The sequence below is a fragment of the Urocitellus parryii genome, chromosome 10 (genome assembly GCF_045843805.1).
Source record: "Urocitellus parryii isolate mUroPar1 chromosome 10, mUroPar1.hap1, whole genome shotgun sequence".
Classification (NCBI taxonomy): Eukaryota; Metazoa; Chordata; class Mammalia; order Rodentia; family Sciuridae; genus Urocitellus; species Urocitellus parryii.
The window spans coordinates 22,706,770-22,724,011 of record NC_135540.1 but is presented as its reverse complement, the minus strand read 5'-3'; the positions used below and the strand labels follow the sequence as shown (position 1 = coordinate 22,724,011).

General features: G+C 41.4%; 1 protein-coding gene across 2 annotated transcripts in view; it reads left to right on the top strand.

Annotated features, from left to right (window-relative positions):
• Nr3c2 (nuclear receptor subfamily 3 group C member 2) overlaps window positions 1–17,242 on the top strand; it is a 324,444-nt gene that overhangs the window by 149,739 nt on the left and 157,463 nt on the right. For both annotated transcript variants that reach the window (XM_026392708.2, XM_026392707.2), the window contains exon 3: window positions 15,268–15,407. In XM_026392708.2, the coding sequence (XP_026248493.2) occupies window positions 15,268–15,407 (140 nt within the window). The remainder of the gene's footprint in view (window positions 1–15,267; window positions 15,408–17,242) is intronic.

Below are 17,242 nucleotides of genomic sequence, written 5' to 3'. Positions count from 1 at the left end.
AATGAAGCCAGAACATCTAGCAGTCCTAATTTTATGGCATTGAAATTAAACAGGGAAAGGTTCATAATTCTTTTTGAGGTAGACTTCCATTTCATAAAATGGAAGGAGAAAGTCCAGATCGACTTATATCTTTGGTGATGGGATGTCCATATGGCATCAGATGACTGTCCTGGTCTCCCTGGGCAGCAGCACATGGCAGCAAGACATTTTGAAGCAAGATAGATCTAAGGCTCCACTGCTTCTCGCCTTGTTGCCATTAAAGCCAAAGAAGTGGCCTGCCTTCTTGACTATCTTTCATCACTGTTTATGGGTACACAGAAATCTTTTCCTCTTTCCACGGACCCGGTGGAACTGCTTACTTCTGACCACTAAACAAGGTCATGTTGGCTTTGATTTCTCTGCCATTTGCCTTGTTTTCAAAAACCTTTTTCATCTTTTCTTAGATCAGTTCCAAAGACAAAGGCCTAACTTTAATTTTAAAAACTTGTGACAAAACCATCTGTAATTGCTTTTAAGAATGTTAGGGGAAAAGATAAAAGTTATTTTGGTGTAAGTGAACAATTGTCTTTTTTTAAGTATGAATTTTCTGAACCTTGGAAAATAATTGAGAATTAAAAATGTCAGCAAAATATGAATGTCTTTTATTTGAAGGACTACTGAATTTCACTAAAATCAAGACTATTTACTTAAATTAACTCCAAGGGTATTTACTTACACACACACACACACACACACACACACACACACAGGCCTAAACAATAAGTGTATATAGGTATTCAAATACTGACTCCATGTTCTTGTGAGCATGTTCTTTATTCTCCATGATTCTTATAAGAAATAAAAATTGCATTGAATTCATAACTTTCAGAATTGATTTTAGAACTTTTATTTTGATATTTCTTGCTTTGAGGAAAAGCTATTTTAAGCAGGCTTGATAAATTTTGTAAGACTGAGGAAAGTAATATAAAATTGTGATAGAAGTTAATGTCTATAACAGATTGAGCATCCTTAATAAAAAAAACTCTAAATCAGAAATGCTCCAAAATCTGAAACATTGAGTGTCACCATGATGCCCGTGGTATGCAAAACTCCATACCATGAAACTTTGTGTCATGCACAAAATTGTTTATCATTTGTGTAATGTTGCCATCAAGCTGTATTCATAAGGTATGTATGAAACATAAATTAATTTCATGTTTAGACTTAAGTTTTATCTCCAAGATACTGTGATAGTCCCAACTCTGAAACAAACCCCCAATTGAAAACTTTACTGGTCCCAAGCATTTAAGATAAAGGATACTCAACATGTGTTAATTTTTTTTTATTTTCCAGAAGGGATTTGTCTCCATTCCTTGCTTCCCTGCTATTCCCTGGTACTAGATAAAGAGTTCTAAATATCAGAATTTTAGTGTGTTTTGCTCACTGGTTTGTATCATACACCTAGAACAAAGCCTAGCATATGCTCAGTGCTTAGAAATTATCTTTTTTAAATGAAAAGAGGGAGGAGACCATTGCTTCAGCACCTGTTTATTGTCACGACACACAATTATAGGCTTAAGGGGATGTTTGAGGTAATTGTCCCTATTTCTCAATGCTAGGATAGCAACTGGATAAGGTAAGAGGTTTTAGCGAAGTAGGTAGAAAAGACATAGGCCCTGATTCGTTCTTCTTCCGTACAGGCCAATTACTGGAATATATCTTTTAATTCAAATTAAATGATTAAATGTATTTAATATTTGCTCTAATAATAACCAGATTTACCCAGATCTCTGATCATGGTGATAGATTCCCCCCCCCAATGCCAAAATATGTATGAAGATGGATAGTGTGCATGGAGGGGTTGAGAAGAGGCAGAGGAATTTGGAATATTTTTTTCCCTTTTATTTTCCCTAAAAGTAGGGTAGAGTGGAAGGTGTCTAGGGAAGAGGTAGCTAAGGCCATAAGCAGGATGGTTTATGCAGCAGCCTGTTGGTCCCCACGGAGCAGCACCCACTCAGTGGCGATAGGCTGGGTGCATGTGTGCACACAATCCTAGCAGGCAAAGATGGTCCTTCTGAAACCTTAGGCTTTAAATGTTTTTGGAAGAACAAAAATCAAACTTCAAACGCTAAGAAAAACAAAGACCCAAAGAAAGTACTTGGAATTCCTTTATTGTTCTCTTCATGCCAAGTCAGGAAATGACCAGTTTGGTTTATTAAAATCATTTTTGAAAAACTAACATTTTTCATTTGAAAACAGTGAAATTAATCAGAAAAAAAAACCCCGACACATGTAAAAATAATAACACCATAAAAATTTTAAAAATAAGAACCAAAATGGACGGAGAATGTGATTCCAAAAGAAACTCGGGCCTCTGGGAGTGGGAGAAGCAATACTTGGTTCAGCATGAGACCCTGGGAGCCGTGGACCCCCATACCCCTTGGCTACGCCACAGTAGATAATCCTTTCATTGAATTGGAAATGCTGTCCTGGCAGACCCGGATTTTAAAAACCAGAGATCAGAAGTGTGTTGAATGGAACCCTAATATCTTTCTGATCTTGCAGGTTGAACACAGTAGGAAAACGGCCATTTCATATAATTTCACAACTGGTGCTTGAGGGGGGAAGAATTTTCAAGGACAGTTCTGTAGGAAACTTATGGTAACATAGGAAACTGCTGTTGGCATGGCACAGCACCCATCTCACCAGTCCTGGTGGTGGGGACAGTGTTGGAAAGGCACCCCTGAATTCCTTTGCAGACTCAGTCATCTAAATCCTGCCACCCAGTCCCCTGTGGTTGCTCTTACTTAAAAACCTCTGCCGTTTTCTTTTGGGGGGATTCTTAAAGAAAAATCCCCAAAGGCGGCAAAAGTTGCTTTCATGTTTGACATCTGTGTGTTTCATGTTGTGTGTGTTTTCAGAGATTCCCAGGGAGCCAGTCTGTCCCCTAAGCTGCATTGTGTAGCACTCACCAAGCCATTCTTCCAGGACACCTACCAGAAGGAGCCAGGGTGAAGCCATCCTGCCTTTCAGCACAATGGGAGCAGCAGTGGTGTCAGTGTGGGCTCCCTCCCCTCAAAAACACAACAGACAGCACCCTCGGGCCTGGAGAAATTCATGACAGTGTTTTGAAAATGACTTTTTTTTTTTTAAACCTGTTATGAGCTGATCAGTGAGAGAGAGAGATTTTTTTTTGATAGATTCCTCATACTTTTCCTGAAAGATCACTTCAGAACATTAAATGAACCTGAAAGCAGTTCTGTTATTTCTCAATTATAGAATTAGCCTTTTAAAAACGTGTCCTGCCTGAGAAATTGTTTTTCAATTTTCTTCCTCTTAAGTGCTACCTATCATGATTACTCAGAAACTGTAATTTGAAGGAATGATCCAGTGAATACAGGCATTCCATAGGACTTCCAGTGTCATAGTACAATTCTAATTTAAGGAGTGGCAGTTCCGCTCAGACTCAGATATGAAGTCCATAGAACATGGTATCCTATTGGAAGAAGTATTAGGACATGTCATTAATTATCTCATAGATGTTGGAGTGATCTTCTCCAAACCTTTCACACCTAAATTCCTAAAAATAAAAAAGAAAGGATAAAGCAACTCATCATTTTTTTTTTCTTTCTATCTGATAAAAACTCAGTATAAGGGAAGTAGAGGAGAGGATGAAAGTCTCCGAGACCTCTCCGTTCAGGTCATGCACAGCAGTGATACCAGCAGCACTGAGCTGGGAGATTGCAGGGCAATACCAGTGGCAATGGAAATGATTATTTAGAATGCAGGAAGAGCCACTCAGGGAGAAAGCTGTTTGAAGTTTTGATTCATTAATTAAACTTATAAAAAGAAGCCTTATTCTCTTGCTCAAAACAACCACGATGAATCATGTTTCACATCAACTTTATAAGAATGTGGCAAATAAAAAAACGTGGAAATCGGTATCTTGATAACTGAGGTTCAACATTCATAGGGAGGCCCAAACCCCATCGCACTTCAGTGACACACTCCATCTGTATGATTGTCTAAGACTGCATCTCAGCATAAAGATAATTAGTAGGCTGGAGAAAGAGTTATGTTTTACATATACACAGACACACACAAATGTTTTCAAAAGCAAAGTCATTGAAAAACACTCAGGAAGGGATTCAGTTGTAATCTCCATAAAGCATAGTTTATAAAATACTAACCTGTAGATGAAATGACGAATTCATGATTTCTTCCAGGGATTCTGAAAAACATACAGTGTGTGTGTGTGTGTGTGTGTGTGTGTGTGTGTGTGTGTATCTGCAGTCACACATGTCAATGATTAAAATGTGGTAACAACTTTTTAGTAAATATATTTGGTGGTTGTATTAACAGCCAATGATTGGCATATACGTGCTCAACATGTGTTTCTGGAAAAGACTTGGTGTTAGAATATCGTAGAAACTCTGTGTATGCTCATGTGAAAAATTATTCTCAGTGTGGTTTTATGTCGAAGATAACACCCCTGAACATGGAAACTCTTTCATAAATAGGTGTGGAATGCTTTTCCCATCAACTGGGCTTGTGTATGCATGTCTGTCCCTCAGATTTCCTTCCCTACCTAATCCTAAGTGTTGATTTTCTGTGGGTTTCCAGCAAAGATTCTCCTTCTTCTTGACTTCAGCTTTTTCACGGGTAGGCTCATTCACTGTTCCACGAAGAAATCCCGAGGCTCTTGTCATCTCTCTGGGGATAACCTTTATGTTCCGTTCCAACCATTCTCTTACTGAATGTGTTCTGCATGCTTGCCTGATGCAGTGGTCCTGAGAGATTCATCTAGTTCAGGAGACCTTTTTGTTCTCATTGTCTACATTCGACATACCAAAAATCGGGATCAGTCAATTTGTGTCCTTTCACATGGTAGATTTGTTGTACCTGTTACTCTTCATTTTCTGTACCATGTTCTGGGTCTCCTGCCAGATGCCTCTCAGAACCCGAACTGCCTACTCTGGTGTCAGAGACCCTCCGTGATTTGGGCCATTTCCCATGCTGCTCTTGGAGCAAAGTTCATGGAGTTCTGGACCCCAGTGTGTTTTGCCGCTCTCTGGACTTGTTATTTTTCCTTGGCAAAGTTCCATTTTTACCTCTCTACCCTCTCCAAAAAAATTTAAAAAGATAAAAATCAAAGTCGACTGAACCATCACAATACTTGAATCTTTGTCTTCCAAGGTGTTAATATTCTTATGTGACTTGATTCACATGTCAGGTCATAAGCTGTGCATTCATTCTCTGATTCTTGTCTTCAGTGCATTATGAACTGTGGCTTAGAAAGATGAACCTTACTTAGCAATGAATTATCCCCCTAAACATTAATGACTCATTTATCACCAAAGAACATCTCAAAAGAAAATGCACCATAAAACCACTCCCAAATATTCCCCCCAAATAATAGGAAAATTAGAATGAGCTTCTTCAGGTTAAATATTGTGACTCAAAATATAGGCTTTTCAAAACAAAAGGAAATAAAGAGGCTTCCTTTCTTTTTTTTTAAGCATGTTTTATGTGTGGGCAAAATCAAGGATTTCAGTACCAGTAGTTAAAGGTGGATTATGTTTTTGAAATGTATTTTTAAGAATTGATTGTTCTCCAAAATCTTACGTTTCTTAGGTTTTATGTCTATTACTTCACATAAAGGTGTATGCATTTGAATTTCAGTAATGATTTATTCTACTGATCAAATTTGGCTACTCTCAGTCTAGCCCACTGCAGATACCAGAGAGGGCTGGGAATTTTTGTGTTTTTTTGCGGGGGAGGGGGTGTTATGGTGGCAGATACCAAGGATTGAACTCGGGGACACTCAATCACTGTGCCATATCCTCAGCCCTTTTTTGTATATTATTTAGAGATAGGGTCTGAGTTGCTTATTAGTGCCTTGCTGTTGCTGAGGCTGGCTTTGAACTTGCAATCCTCCTGCCTCAGCCTCTAGAGCCACAAGGATTACAGGCATGTGCTGCTGTGCCTAGTGGGGCCAGGATTCCTAGAAGAAATACTCAAATCTATATAGACCCAAATACTGCCTGTGCAGTGAATAAACAATTTGACTATTGTAGTAGTACTCTTTAAAAATATATTTCTGCCGGGCATGGTAGTACACACCTGTAATCCCAGTGGCTCAGGAGGCTGAGGCAGGAGGATTTCGAGCTCAAAGCCAGCCTCAGCGAAAGCACAGCACTAGCAACTCAGTGAGACCCTGACTCTAAATAAATATAGGGCTGGTGATGTGCTCAGTGGTCAAGTGCCCCTGAATTCAATCCCCAGTACCCCTCCCCCAAAATAAAAATATATTCCATAAAATCTGCGCTGTTGCTTACCAATGTTGTACATGCTTATACAAATTAAAAGCAGTACAGAAAAAATATTTAGAAAGGTTAAAATGACCTGTAACTCTTATCAACAGTAATACTGATTAATAGCTAGAATTTCAGTAACACCAAGTACATGTTGGGCACTGTTCTAAGCATTCTTAAACATACTGTGTCAATTGACCTGCATCAACCATGATGGAAGACAGATGAGGGAACTGTGGCACAAATGGTTAAGTGAACCTCATAGAAATTCCTCCCTTTTTTCCTGCAGGTGGACTGTCATTTAACATGATCGCCGTGACATTACTTACAAATAGTAACATACCATCCTAGGTGTAGGTTCAACAGTTATCAGGTGCAAAATAAGCCCCCGGTTCCCAGTCTGGTCATTTCCAGCTGCACCTATCAGCAGTACCACCATCCATTTTTTCTTGAATTCCTGCTACTATTACCTGCTTTTAAAAAAAAAAAAAAAATCCCTGCAGCAGCTTCTTCTCACTGTCTTTACCAGTCTCAGCCACATCCTCTCCTGCTTGGGTAACTGCAGAAGTCTCTTTAACATGTCTCTCCATTCCCAAGGTCACTCACTCTGTGAATCCCATTCTCCCTGCAGCAGCCAGGGTAAGAGTTTTAAAGGTTAAGTGGTTCGCGCTGCCCTTCCCTGGGCACACTCCCAGTTCACATCACTCCTGGTGGTCCTCATAATAGACGCTACTTTTTCTCCATGGCCTTCAGACCCTGCAGCCCTGCCTTGTTCTTGGACCTCATGTCCTGTTGCTTCTCATCTCCCTTCCTCCTGCTCTGACTGCGTTGCCATCACATGGCCCTTACTTCTCTCTCTGGGAAGTGTCCTGTTCATTCCCGTCCCAGCGCCTGTGCCTTAGCCCTTCCCTTTGGTTTGCTGTCTGCACGTGGCTGGTTGCTGGGTCATTTCAGTCTCCCCCACCTACCTGAGGGATCCTGTTCTTCAACCCCCCACCTTCTCTCAGTCCCTGTCAGTTCCTTCCTTGCACTCATGGCTGTGTGAAATTGTTTTCTTCCCACCTCCCACAGGATACTCATCTTCCATGAGGAAACAGACTTTCTCTTTCTCATTTACCTAAGTGCCTAGAACCAGGGGGCCCAGGCAGACCTTCCATAAATAGCTCAGTTCATGACTTACGGACACACCCCCGTAAGCAAGGATGGTTACTGATACGTTCTTCACAGAGTTCTCCAGATTCTCGCTCTGCTCTCGATAGCTGCATGATGGCATGGATTTCTGACACATGAAAAAATAGAGAATGTCAGCAGGGGGTGGGCAGCCATGGTAGAGCTTATATCTGATTGCATAATAGTTCAGAAGATAGATTTGTTGGATTCATAATGAGTAATTTTAAGAAATGCGATGGCCAGGCGCGGTGGCGCACACCTATAATCCTAGTGGCTCCGGAGGCTGAGGCAGGAGGATCTTGGGTTCAAATCCAGCCTCAGCAATGGTGAGGCACTTTCGTTTGCCACTCAGTGAGACCCTGTCTCTAAATAAAATACTGAATAGGGGTAGGGAAATGGCTAAGTAGCCAAGAGTCCCTGAGTTCAATTCCTGGTATCCATCCCCAACCACTGAAAAAAAAAAAAAAAAGAAATGAGGCAGTGTGACATGAGGGATTTGGGATCATTGACATCGGACCGGTCACTGCTGCTTCCTCGTGTACTTATAGCAAAATGGGAAAGATAGTTTCACGTTTCGTGATGGCCAGGACGACATAATGCATTACGGATTCTCAGCCAGTTTCTTGTTATTTTTTGATCAGTAAATTTTGGTTCCCCTGCACAATTTCTTAGTGCTGAGTACCCAACCCTTTCAGGGGAGCAGCCTTGTGTTTTTGATGGATGGCTCGTGCCACCCTCCCAGACGTCACCTGAGTCAGTATGAACCTTTGATTAATCTTTTCAGCCTCTTTACTGGGTGATGAGAACTATTATATTTGGCACCGAAAATGGTGGCGGCTTACTTGTGCTTTCCTAAGAGACACTCTCTTCATAAATGGAAAGATAATGTTCACTCATTTCTGCTTTATAATATTTTAACATTTGCATGCAATACTAAGAACTACCTTTGTCCGCTAATGATAAACTTCTTTCTGTGAACAATGTTTCTTTGATTACCAAGACCCAAAATGACCAGTTTGAGTAGTTTTTCCAGCTCATCAATATTAAAATATTTTTAGGGGGTAGAATAACATTTAATGCATACTTCTATACAGAAATTGCAGTCAACACTGGCATAACTGTGATCCTATAAGATGCGAGAAAAGATTCTAAATGCTATATAAGTAGCCAATCTAAAGAGAATAATGTTTTTACATTTTTATGCTTGGTCCAGATCAAACAGTGGTTCCTGACTATATCTTCTGTTTTATTATCTTTTTTAAAAATTATTTTTTAGTTGTTGATGGATCTTTATTTTCTTTATTCATTTATATGCAGTGCTAAAAATCGAACCCAGTGCCTCATACATTCGAGGCAAGTGCTCTACCACTGAGCCACAACCCCAGCCCCTGTTTTATTATCTTTAATTTGAGCTTTAAACTCAGTTTGGATTAAACTTTGTCACAAGAAACCATCCCATTTGTCTTTTATACCTTTTGCACCTTAAAAGGATCCTTTGCAAAGGATCTCAAGAGATCATCAATTCAACCTCTTTATTTTACAGTGAGAATTCTGACTCAAAGAAGGGAGATGATTTTGTTAAGGTCTTACCAATAATTGCTGACCTGAAACAAGAACCCAGGCCCCTTTACTGAGACTCTTCTCCATCTTTGACCCCTGCATGTCTGACCCTATGGTGTGAGCCTCACATCCTGTATGAAACTTAGTAAGTAGATTGCACTCCAAAGGTGAATTTTGACATTCAAAGCTCTCGATACCCTCTGTGTTTTGAACTGTGTCTAAGAATTGTGTTCAAGATCTGCCCCTCTATTCCTCCCTGCTTTCCTCTCTCCTGTAAAATGTATAGATGCCTTTGTCACAACTGGATGCATATGACCTCCAACCATGGGCCATCTTTCAGTTTCAGAGGTAGATGATGAGATATCAGTAGAGATTAGAATTTCCAAAACCCATCCACACTTTGTGGCCTGTCTCTTGTGTTAGGAAGGTATGTGTTGGTGAGGCAGCTGGCAAAGCTTTTGAGAATAGTCTGTGTCTCTGGTTTTCCCTCCTCTGTGCAAAGCTAGATGATCCATGTGGGAATTGAACCTATAACTTTGGCCTTATCAATATACCTTCTGTAAAATTGCCCTTGGTAAATGTATGTTCGACTGTAATGAGATGATGAGTGTGATTTCATTCATTCAATAAATAGTACCAACCTAGGGCTAGTGACCGTGGTAGCACAGAGATCCTTATGATAAGTATTTGGCCTTCAAGGGATTAGGGTAAGCACCCAGGTCACGAATGCAAGGGCAAGAGTGAGGTCTGTTCAAGGAGAGCTGAAGACTTGGGAGGAGGGGGAGTGGCCTGCTGTGGGGACATCAGGCTTTCAAGGATGGGTAGCACTTCTGCTTGCAGGAAGAGGGGAAATGCTCAGTTGTGTAAATGGTGGTTGACCAAGATCTCTGAGAAAGAATGTTGGCATGTGCTGAGCATAAGGCTAGACATGATGGAGAGACCCTGCAGGAGAAGGTCCATTAGAGGAGGAGCAACTTAGACATCCTGCTGAGGCTTTCCCTCACCCTGGCATTGAGTCAGGGCAGTTGAAGGCCTCTGAGCATGGGCACAATACAGTCAGAACTCTGCCGCATCAATTCCTTGGTCAGAATGAATTGGAGACCCAGGAGGTTAGAGACAGGGAAACACCCTTAGGGTGTAACAAAGGCCAGGACCCCTATTACCAACAGTGGAGTGCAGAGAAGGGATGGGAGTTTGCAATGAGCAGGACTTGGTAGCTGGTTATGCTGAGTAGTTGTGGAGAAGATTAGAAATCCCACTTCTCTGTGGCTTTGCATTCCATAGTTTCAGTTACTTTGGGTGTGAAAATATTGAATGAAAAACATTCTCAAAATAAACAATTCATAAGTGTTAACATGCAGTATGATGGCTTCTCAGGAAATCTGAAATGTCGTATAATGGCCTCTCAGGCAGTCTTGTTCCACCATGCCCAGGAATTGAATCATTCCTTAGTACAGTGTGTCCACAAGGTATATGATACCCATCTGTTAATCACTTAGTGAACTCACTTACCAGACTGGTTATCACAGAATCACTGTACTTATGTTCAACCCCCCCCCCTATTTTACTTAATAACAAACCTAAAGTTCTAAAATAATGATGCAAAGGAGACACCAGGGAAAAATATTTGAAAGGACAGTTGTGTGGCATGATTGTAGGGTATATGGGAGAGAACATTGTACATAGAGAATGTGAGGGTTCAGTACATGATTCATGGTTTCAGACATCCATTGGGCATCCTGGAACATATCCTTCATGGATAAGGAGGGGGCAATTATATAGGGTTTGAGACTGGGTAATTAATAGGTGGCAATACCTTTCAGAATATCAAGATCTGGGAAAAAAGAAGATAAATATGGTTTTGAATACAGTATGTTTAAGAAGCTTATAGAACATAGAGGAGAAAACATGAGATTGTAGGGAGAGGGAAAGAGTGGAATGTTTATGGTGATTTGGAACATCTTTCACCAAGAGAGCCGTTTGAATCTGAGATAGTGCGTGAGCTCATTAGGGGATAGTGTCGAAATGGGAAAAATGATGGCCAAAGTAGACCTGTGAATTTAGTGATGGACAAGATGAGGAAGAGCCTGAAAAATAGAGATGTTGGAGATGGGATAAGAAAGGATCTCGTAATATCATTGAAGAGACAAACCAAAAGGCACATCCAGGGTTGAGGTTGTGTGGCTCAGTGCTAGAGCACTTGCCTGGCATGTGTGAGGCACTGGGTTCGAATCCTCAGCACTGCATAAAAATAAATAAATAAAATAAAAAGATGCATCGACAATTAAAAAAATGCACATATAGGTGAAGTTGCCATCTTGTCATTGAAAGCTATTAGTGAATATAAGGGAAACAGAATTAATATTTGATTTGGTTTTGTAAATGTAGTTTTCCTTTGTATTTCATAATTCATCTGTTTTTTTATAAACTTCCTTCAATTTAGTTCAGCTACGTATTTGTAACTCTCCAACTGGTTACAAACAAATTGCATTTCTTTGCATGAGGACTGCAGGACTGCAGTAGACATTAGAATTCATGGCATGGGGGGTCTTGCAGAGACTGTGGTGAGGATGCCAGTTATCTGATCACTAACTCAAGTATTGATTGAGTGTACTGTTAGTCAGTGTTACTATGGCAAAATACCTGAGATAATCAACATAAAAGGAAGAAACGGTTAGTTTTGGCTCACAGTTTCAGAATTCTCTATCCAAGTGACCAGCAGGGTCAAATGGTAGAGCAGGACATCATGGCAGGCTGCATGGTGGAGAAAGCCTGTTTTCCTCATGGAAGTTGGCAAACAAAGTGAGCAAAGTGAAGAAGAGCCAGGGCCCCAATATTCCCTTAATGGACACCCCTGCAGTGACCTAACTTCTTCCTATGAGACCCCACTTCTTAAAGGTCCCACCAGCTCCCAAAATGCTGGGGACCAAGCCTTTAACACCTGGGCTTTGGGGGACTTAAGATCCAAACCATAGCAGACACCTGCCCAGTACCCAGTACTGTTTCATGCATGGGGAACAGATAAGTGCATAATGCATGGAGATTCCAGCCCATGCTGAATTTGCTTTCTTGTGTAGATAAGACAAATAATAAACTTTAGCAAATAGATATCATGTGCAATAGAGAAGAGGCGTTTCTGAACAGGTAGTCAGCAAAGGCCTGAGAACCATGTGAATGAAGGTCTGAAGGAGATGAGGGTGGGGGCCTGTGGCTGTCTGATGAAGAGGGTCAGATGTGCAAGGACCCTGACATGGGATCCTACCTGGTGTGTTCAAGGACCAACAAGGAGCTCAGTGTCACTCAATTGGAGAAGGCCAGAGAGAGGCGAGGGAAGGTGCAGAGGCCTGACTGTGCCCCTGTGGTCTGCAAGTATGAGGAAAACTCTTGAACGGACGTGAGCAAAGGAATAAAGGGATCCTTCTGTCTGCAGTGGCGGGTGAGGGAGCAAAGAGAAACAGGAAGACCAGCTAGGCAGCCTTGGCACAGTTCCAGGTCAGAGGCGTGGGCAGCTGGGACTAGCGTGGTACCAGAGGAGGTTGAGCAGAGCCGAGTGCACCACTCTGAAGTGAGGTGGACAGAATTTAGCAGACGGGTGTGTTGTGTGAGAGGAGGGGAGGATTCAGGGAGGAGTCTAGATATTTTTATTCTGATCAACTAGAAAGAAAGAAGGGTGGTATGAGCTTGCTGGGGCTGCTGTAACAAAGGGTTACACGCTGGATGGTTCAAACTACAGTGAATTTATTGTCTTGTAGTTTTGGAAGTGCTAAGTCCGAGAGGAAGGTGTTGGCAGCATTGGTTGCTTCTGAGGGCTGTGACAGAGAATCTGTTCCGTACCTCTCTCCTCCCTTCTGCTGGTTTGCCAGCAACTTTTGGCCTTACTTGGCTTCTGGATGCTTCTCCAGATCTCTGCCTTCATCTAAACTTGGCACTGTGCTGGGATCTGTGTCCCAATTGCTTCCTTTAGTAGGGTTCATCCTACTCCAACATGACCTCATCTCAACTAATGACACCTTCAGCAACCCTATTTGTAAGTAACTAGGTCACATTCTGATACAATAAGGTCACATTCTGATGCAATAAGGTCACATTCTGAGGCACTAGGGGCTGACTTTGACCTATAAATTTGGAGGGGACACAATTCCACCCACAATAGTTGCCACTAACAGAGATGATGAGGTCTGTTAGAGGGACAGGTTTGGATGCAGGGAGAAGATCAGCAAAGTTTTGGACATGTTGAGTTTGGGGTATATACCCCCAAGGGCAGAGGCCAGGTGGGTTATTGGATGAACAGGTCTGAAGTTCTGGGCAGGATTCTGAGCTGGAGATAAACATTTTCAAGTCCCCAACATATTAAAACCAAGAGACTAGATGAACTCACCAAGAAAGTTAAGTTTGAATAGCAGAAGAGAAGCGTTCCAGAGATTGACACTAAGAGGCGAATAAGTATTGGGACCAAGACCAAAGCCCACAAAAAATGTTAAATAAAAACCCCACATACGCTTGCCATTGTGAGAAAGCAATTACATTTTAATGATGATTTTACGTTACATTCTAAACATTTACAAAGTCTCGGCGCTGCTCTGTGAAGTGCGCTATGACAGCCGGAGCGTGGATTGAATTTTACCGGCTAATATGTTGAAGAAGTTACTGGTGCTGAAATGGAATGTTTTGAATGCCATAAAAAAGTCAAAGGACACTAATAAAAATAATAAAGTGCACTTTTCTCAGAAGGAGAAACAACTTTGGAGAACATTGTTTTGGTCCTTGATTTAAGAAGTCATTTGCTAGAAAGGCCGTCACGGTACAGTGCTCTGAGCGGCTGCCTAGTTTGTTCCTTCAGCTATTTCTGGGGAGAGGGTAGTTCGAACATTAAAATTGTTTTTAAATGTTGACATTAACATGATTTTACTGTTTTAGCTAATTTGGGGAGCAGAAGTCAGTGCCATTACATAGCCAGTAGGCCCCTTGGTGGTTTTCTTTTTTCCATGTGCCTGCTGTCATCCACAGAGGCACAGAGGCAGAGGCACTGACAGCCAGGTGACCAAAGTTTTCTGAACGTGTTCAGCTCGTATTTTTTGCCCATCCATTGCCCCCCACCCCCACCCCTGCTTCCTCTGCCTTCTTTCTCTGTCTGGCGACCCCCTAGGCAGACTTGAAGGCTCAGCTCAGCTGTCGCATTTGGGCAAGTATTTTCTGACTTCTGTATTCCCACCCTTCCCAATATGGAGAGCTGAACTGACACCCTGCCACCAAATGACCCTGCAGCCCAGCACTTACCATGGGAGTTTGTGCCCCCACCACCTTGGTATGTTGCACTGGTCCTATCGGTAAATATTCAATAAATGCACGCGAACTATTTAATAAATGCATGTGAACCATGAATACGAACTTTGCCGGCTCAGTGCACGTCCAAAGCGTCACCGAACTTTGATTTCTTCTTACAATACGAAATGTTTCGTCTGGAGTGTACCATTAACGAACATAGTAACGTGTCAGATATCTTGAGAAGACCCCCTTCAAGAGAATTCAAGCAGATGGCTGCTTATAGGGTTACTTTTGTCCCTAAAAAGCTGTTCCCTGGCGCCCTCTACTTTCTTCCATGGAAAGATACCTGGGATGCATGGGTTTTTAGTTTTGTAATGATTGTGCCCCTACAAATTAGTAAACAAAATGAGGTAAATGGAACATATCCAGGAGCTTGGAGGGTGAGATTGCTGGCAGTCGTGGCAAAGGAAAACAATTAACGGATTGTTTTTGGAAGGGGGTGGGTTTTTAAAAATCAGATATGATAAAGATCAATAATGAGAAATCTTCAGTGAATAGTGTGGAAAAGTATTGTAATAACTCTTTGGTGTCCAAACAGAAGGATGGCAAATACTGTCATGATGATTTGGCGCAGGAGTCTTCTCACTGACCTTGGAGTGCCAGGAAGCATGGTTTCTTTGTGTACGAGTGAGATGGGTGGAGATTTGTATATATTCCCAATAATAGGAGAGGGCAGGAAAGTGTTCACATCTGAGTATTGCTCCTGTCTCAGTGCTGGGATAAGGCTTTTCCAGGCGCCATTTTGGATGTCTCCCTCTGATGGACTTGGCCTTCATTCTGCTGAGTCACATAGCATGTGGCCCCAGCATCCTGAATCCAGGGTTGGAGCTTGGATGATTGACACATGTGGAGCTAAGCTGAGCAGCATATGAAATGTGCCGTTATGGTTTAGTTATTAAATCTTGATTTCTTTCCCCAGCTCTACTTTACGAAGTGTTTCTACTGGATCCTCAAGACCTTCCAAAATATGTTTGGTGTGTGGGGATGAGGCTTCAGGATGTCACTATGGGGTAGTGACCTGTGGCAGCTGCAAAGTCTTCTTCAAAAGAGCAGTGGAAGGTAAATGTTCATGTGGGTGTTCCTTTTTCGCATTCTTTCTCGTGTGTCATTGACCCGCACAGTTAATGTTACAGTGTTCTTGGGAAATTCTTCAAAAAATATTTTTGATGTAATCTAACCCATAATGAATAGTAATAATGTCTTATCTAAAAACTACCTGGAGATTTTCCACTGAGCAATATTTAATGGGCCCGATTCAAAATTGCAAGCAGAGATCTACCAGACAAAAAGGCTGTGTTGTTTTTGTTGTTTGTCAGAGTTTGTTTTTCAGTGAGACTTAGAAAAATAATTCTGTGTTACTGTAAACTTAATTTGCATGATCCAGAATAGCATTTTTACTAGACACACATAGAATACAGCATCTCTGCCTTTTCCAAGTTTTCCTTATACATATGTGTGTTTCTGGCCATTGAAAACGTTCAATATTGGGATCCAGTTTGTGATTTTTACAGACCAACTATTCAGACTCCCGGCCCCCAACCGAGTCCTACCATTATTCCCACTGAAGATTTCCAAACGAGTAGATTAAGTGAAAAAGTTGATTTGAGGTTTACCCAGTATATTCAGGCTGGCCTTTGCTTCTATTCCAAATAATTGTACTTCTTAAGTAGGGATAGATGTTTTTCCCTTCCCCTACCCTCACTTAGGAGTAATTAATTAATATCACTTAGGCTACAAGGCTTTATTGATGTCAAAAGCTATGAATATGTAGCAGAGGAAATATTACTGTGTCATTAATACTTAAGTTCACTTAAGAGCTCTACATGAAGACCCCATAAGGTTTATTTCTCAAGGAATTTTTCTGAAAAGTAAAGTTTTCAGAGACTCGGTCAAAAGCAACCTGAGTGTTTCACCTTTGTTTTTTCCAGAGACCACAAGGTATTGTCCTTGATTCTGGGATACAAAAGCCAACCAAATAATACTTTCTTTCTTCTTGGGATTGATTTTTCATTATTCAATTGATATTACTTTTTTTCATTGTTTACACTACTGATTATTTGATAACCCTGATACACAGCATTGAATTTGTAGTTACGACTCTAATCATTCTTTCCCAGATATGGGCTCTTGGTTACAGGTGGCAATAAATTCAACATAAACTGGCTTAAGTGCCAGTGGAAATTTGTTGGCTCAGGTACTGGAAAGGCCTAGTGCAGGCCTGGCTTCGGCAAGGCCGTAGTCTTCAGCCAGGTCATTAGAACTCAGTCCCCTTCTCTCCATTGCTTCCCTTTGTTCAGGCTCTGTCCTGGTGAGGTTCACTCATGATGCCCAGACAGCTACCGGGTCTCCATAAGTAAGAGGTTTTCTGCTTCCAGCAGTTTCTTTATAAGTCCCCCAATGGAACCACCACCTCAGGTTGAACTTGGCCCACATGTCTAATCCCTGTGGTGGGGGACACAGCGAGGGGATGGGCTAGATCTGGCTGGAGTCAGACGCCCTGAATCATCTAGACCCGAGCGGAAGGGTGTTTCCCCTAGGAAAACAATGAGTTCTGTTATCAGAAGGCTGGTTTTCCAACACCAGGAAAAGTCAGTTTCTAAAAGTACTGTTTTCTAAGGCAGGTCCCTCTTTCTCTCTTGCCTTAATTACACGATTGACTCAGTAGAAGATACATAGGTGAAATGTATTTCTGGCACCCTCCTAATCCCATCTTGTACCTTCCGATACAAGATCTCCCCTTCCTAGGGTCACTCATTAGTGAACAAATTAAGTGATATGTAAAAATAGGGAATGAATTAAAAACAAATTTTTTTTCTGTGTTTGTATAATGATGCCATAATGAACCCCAATATTATGTATAACTAAAATCAACTAATAAAAATAAATAAATTCAG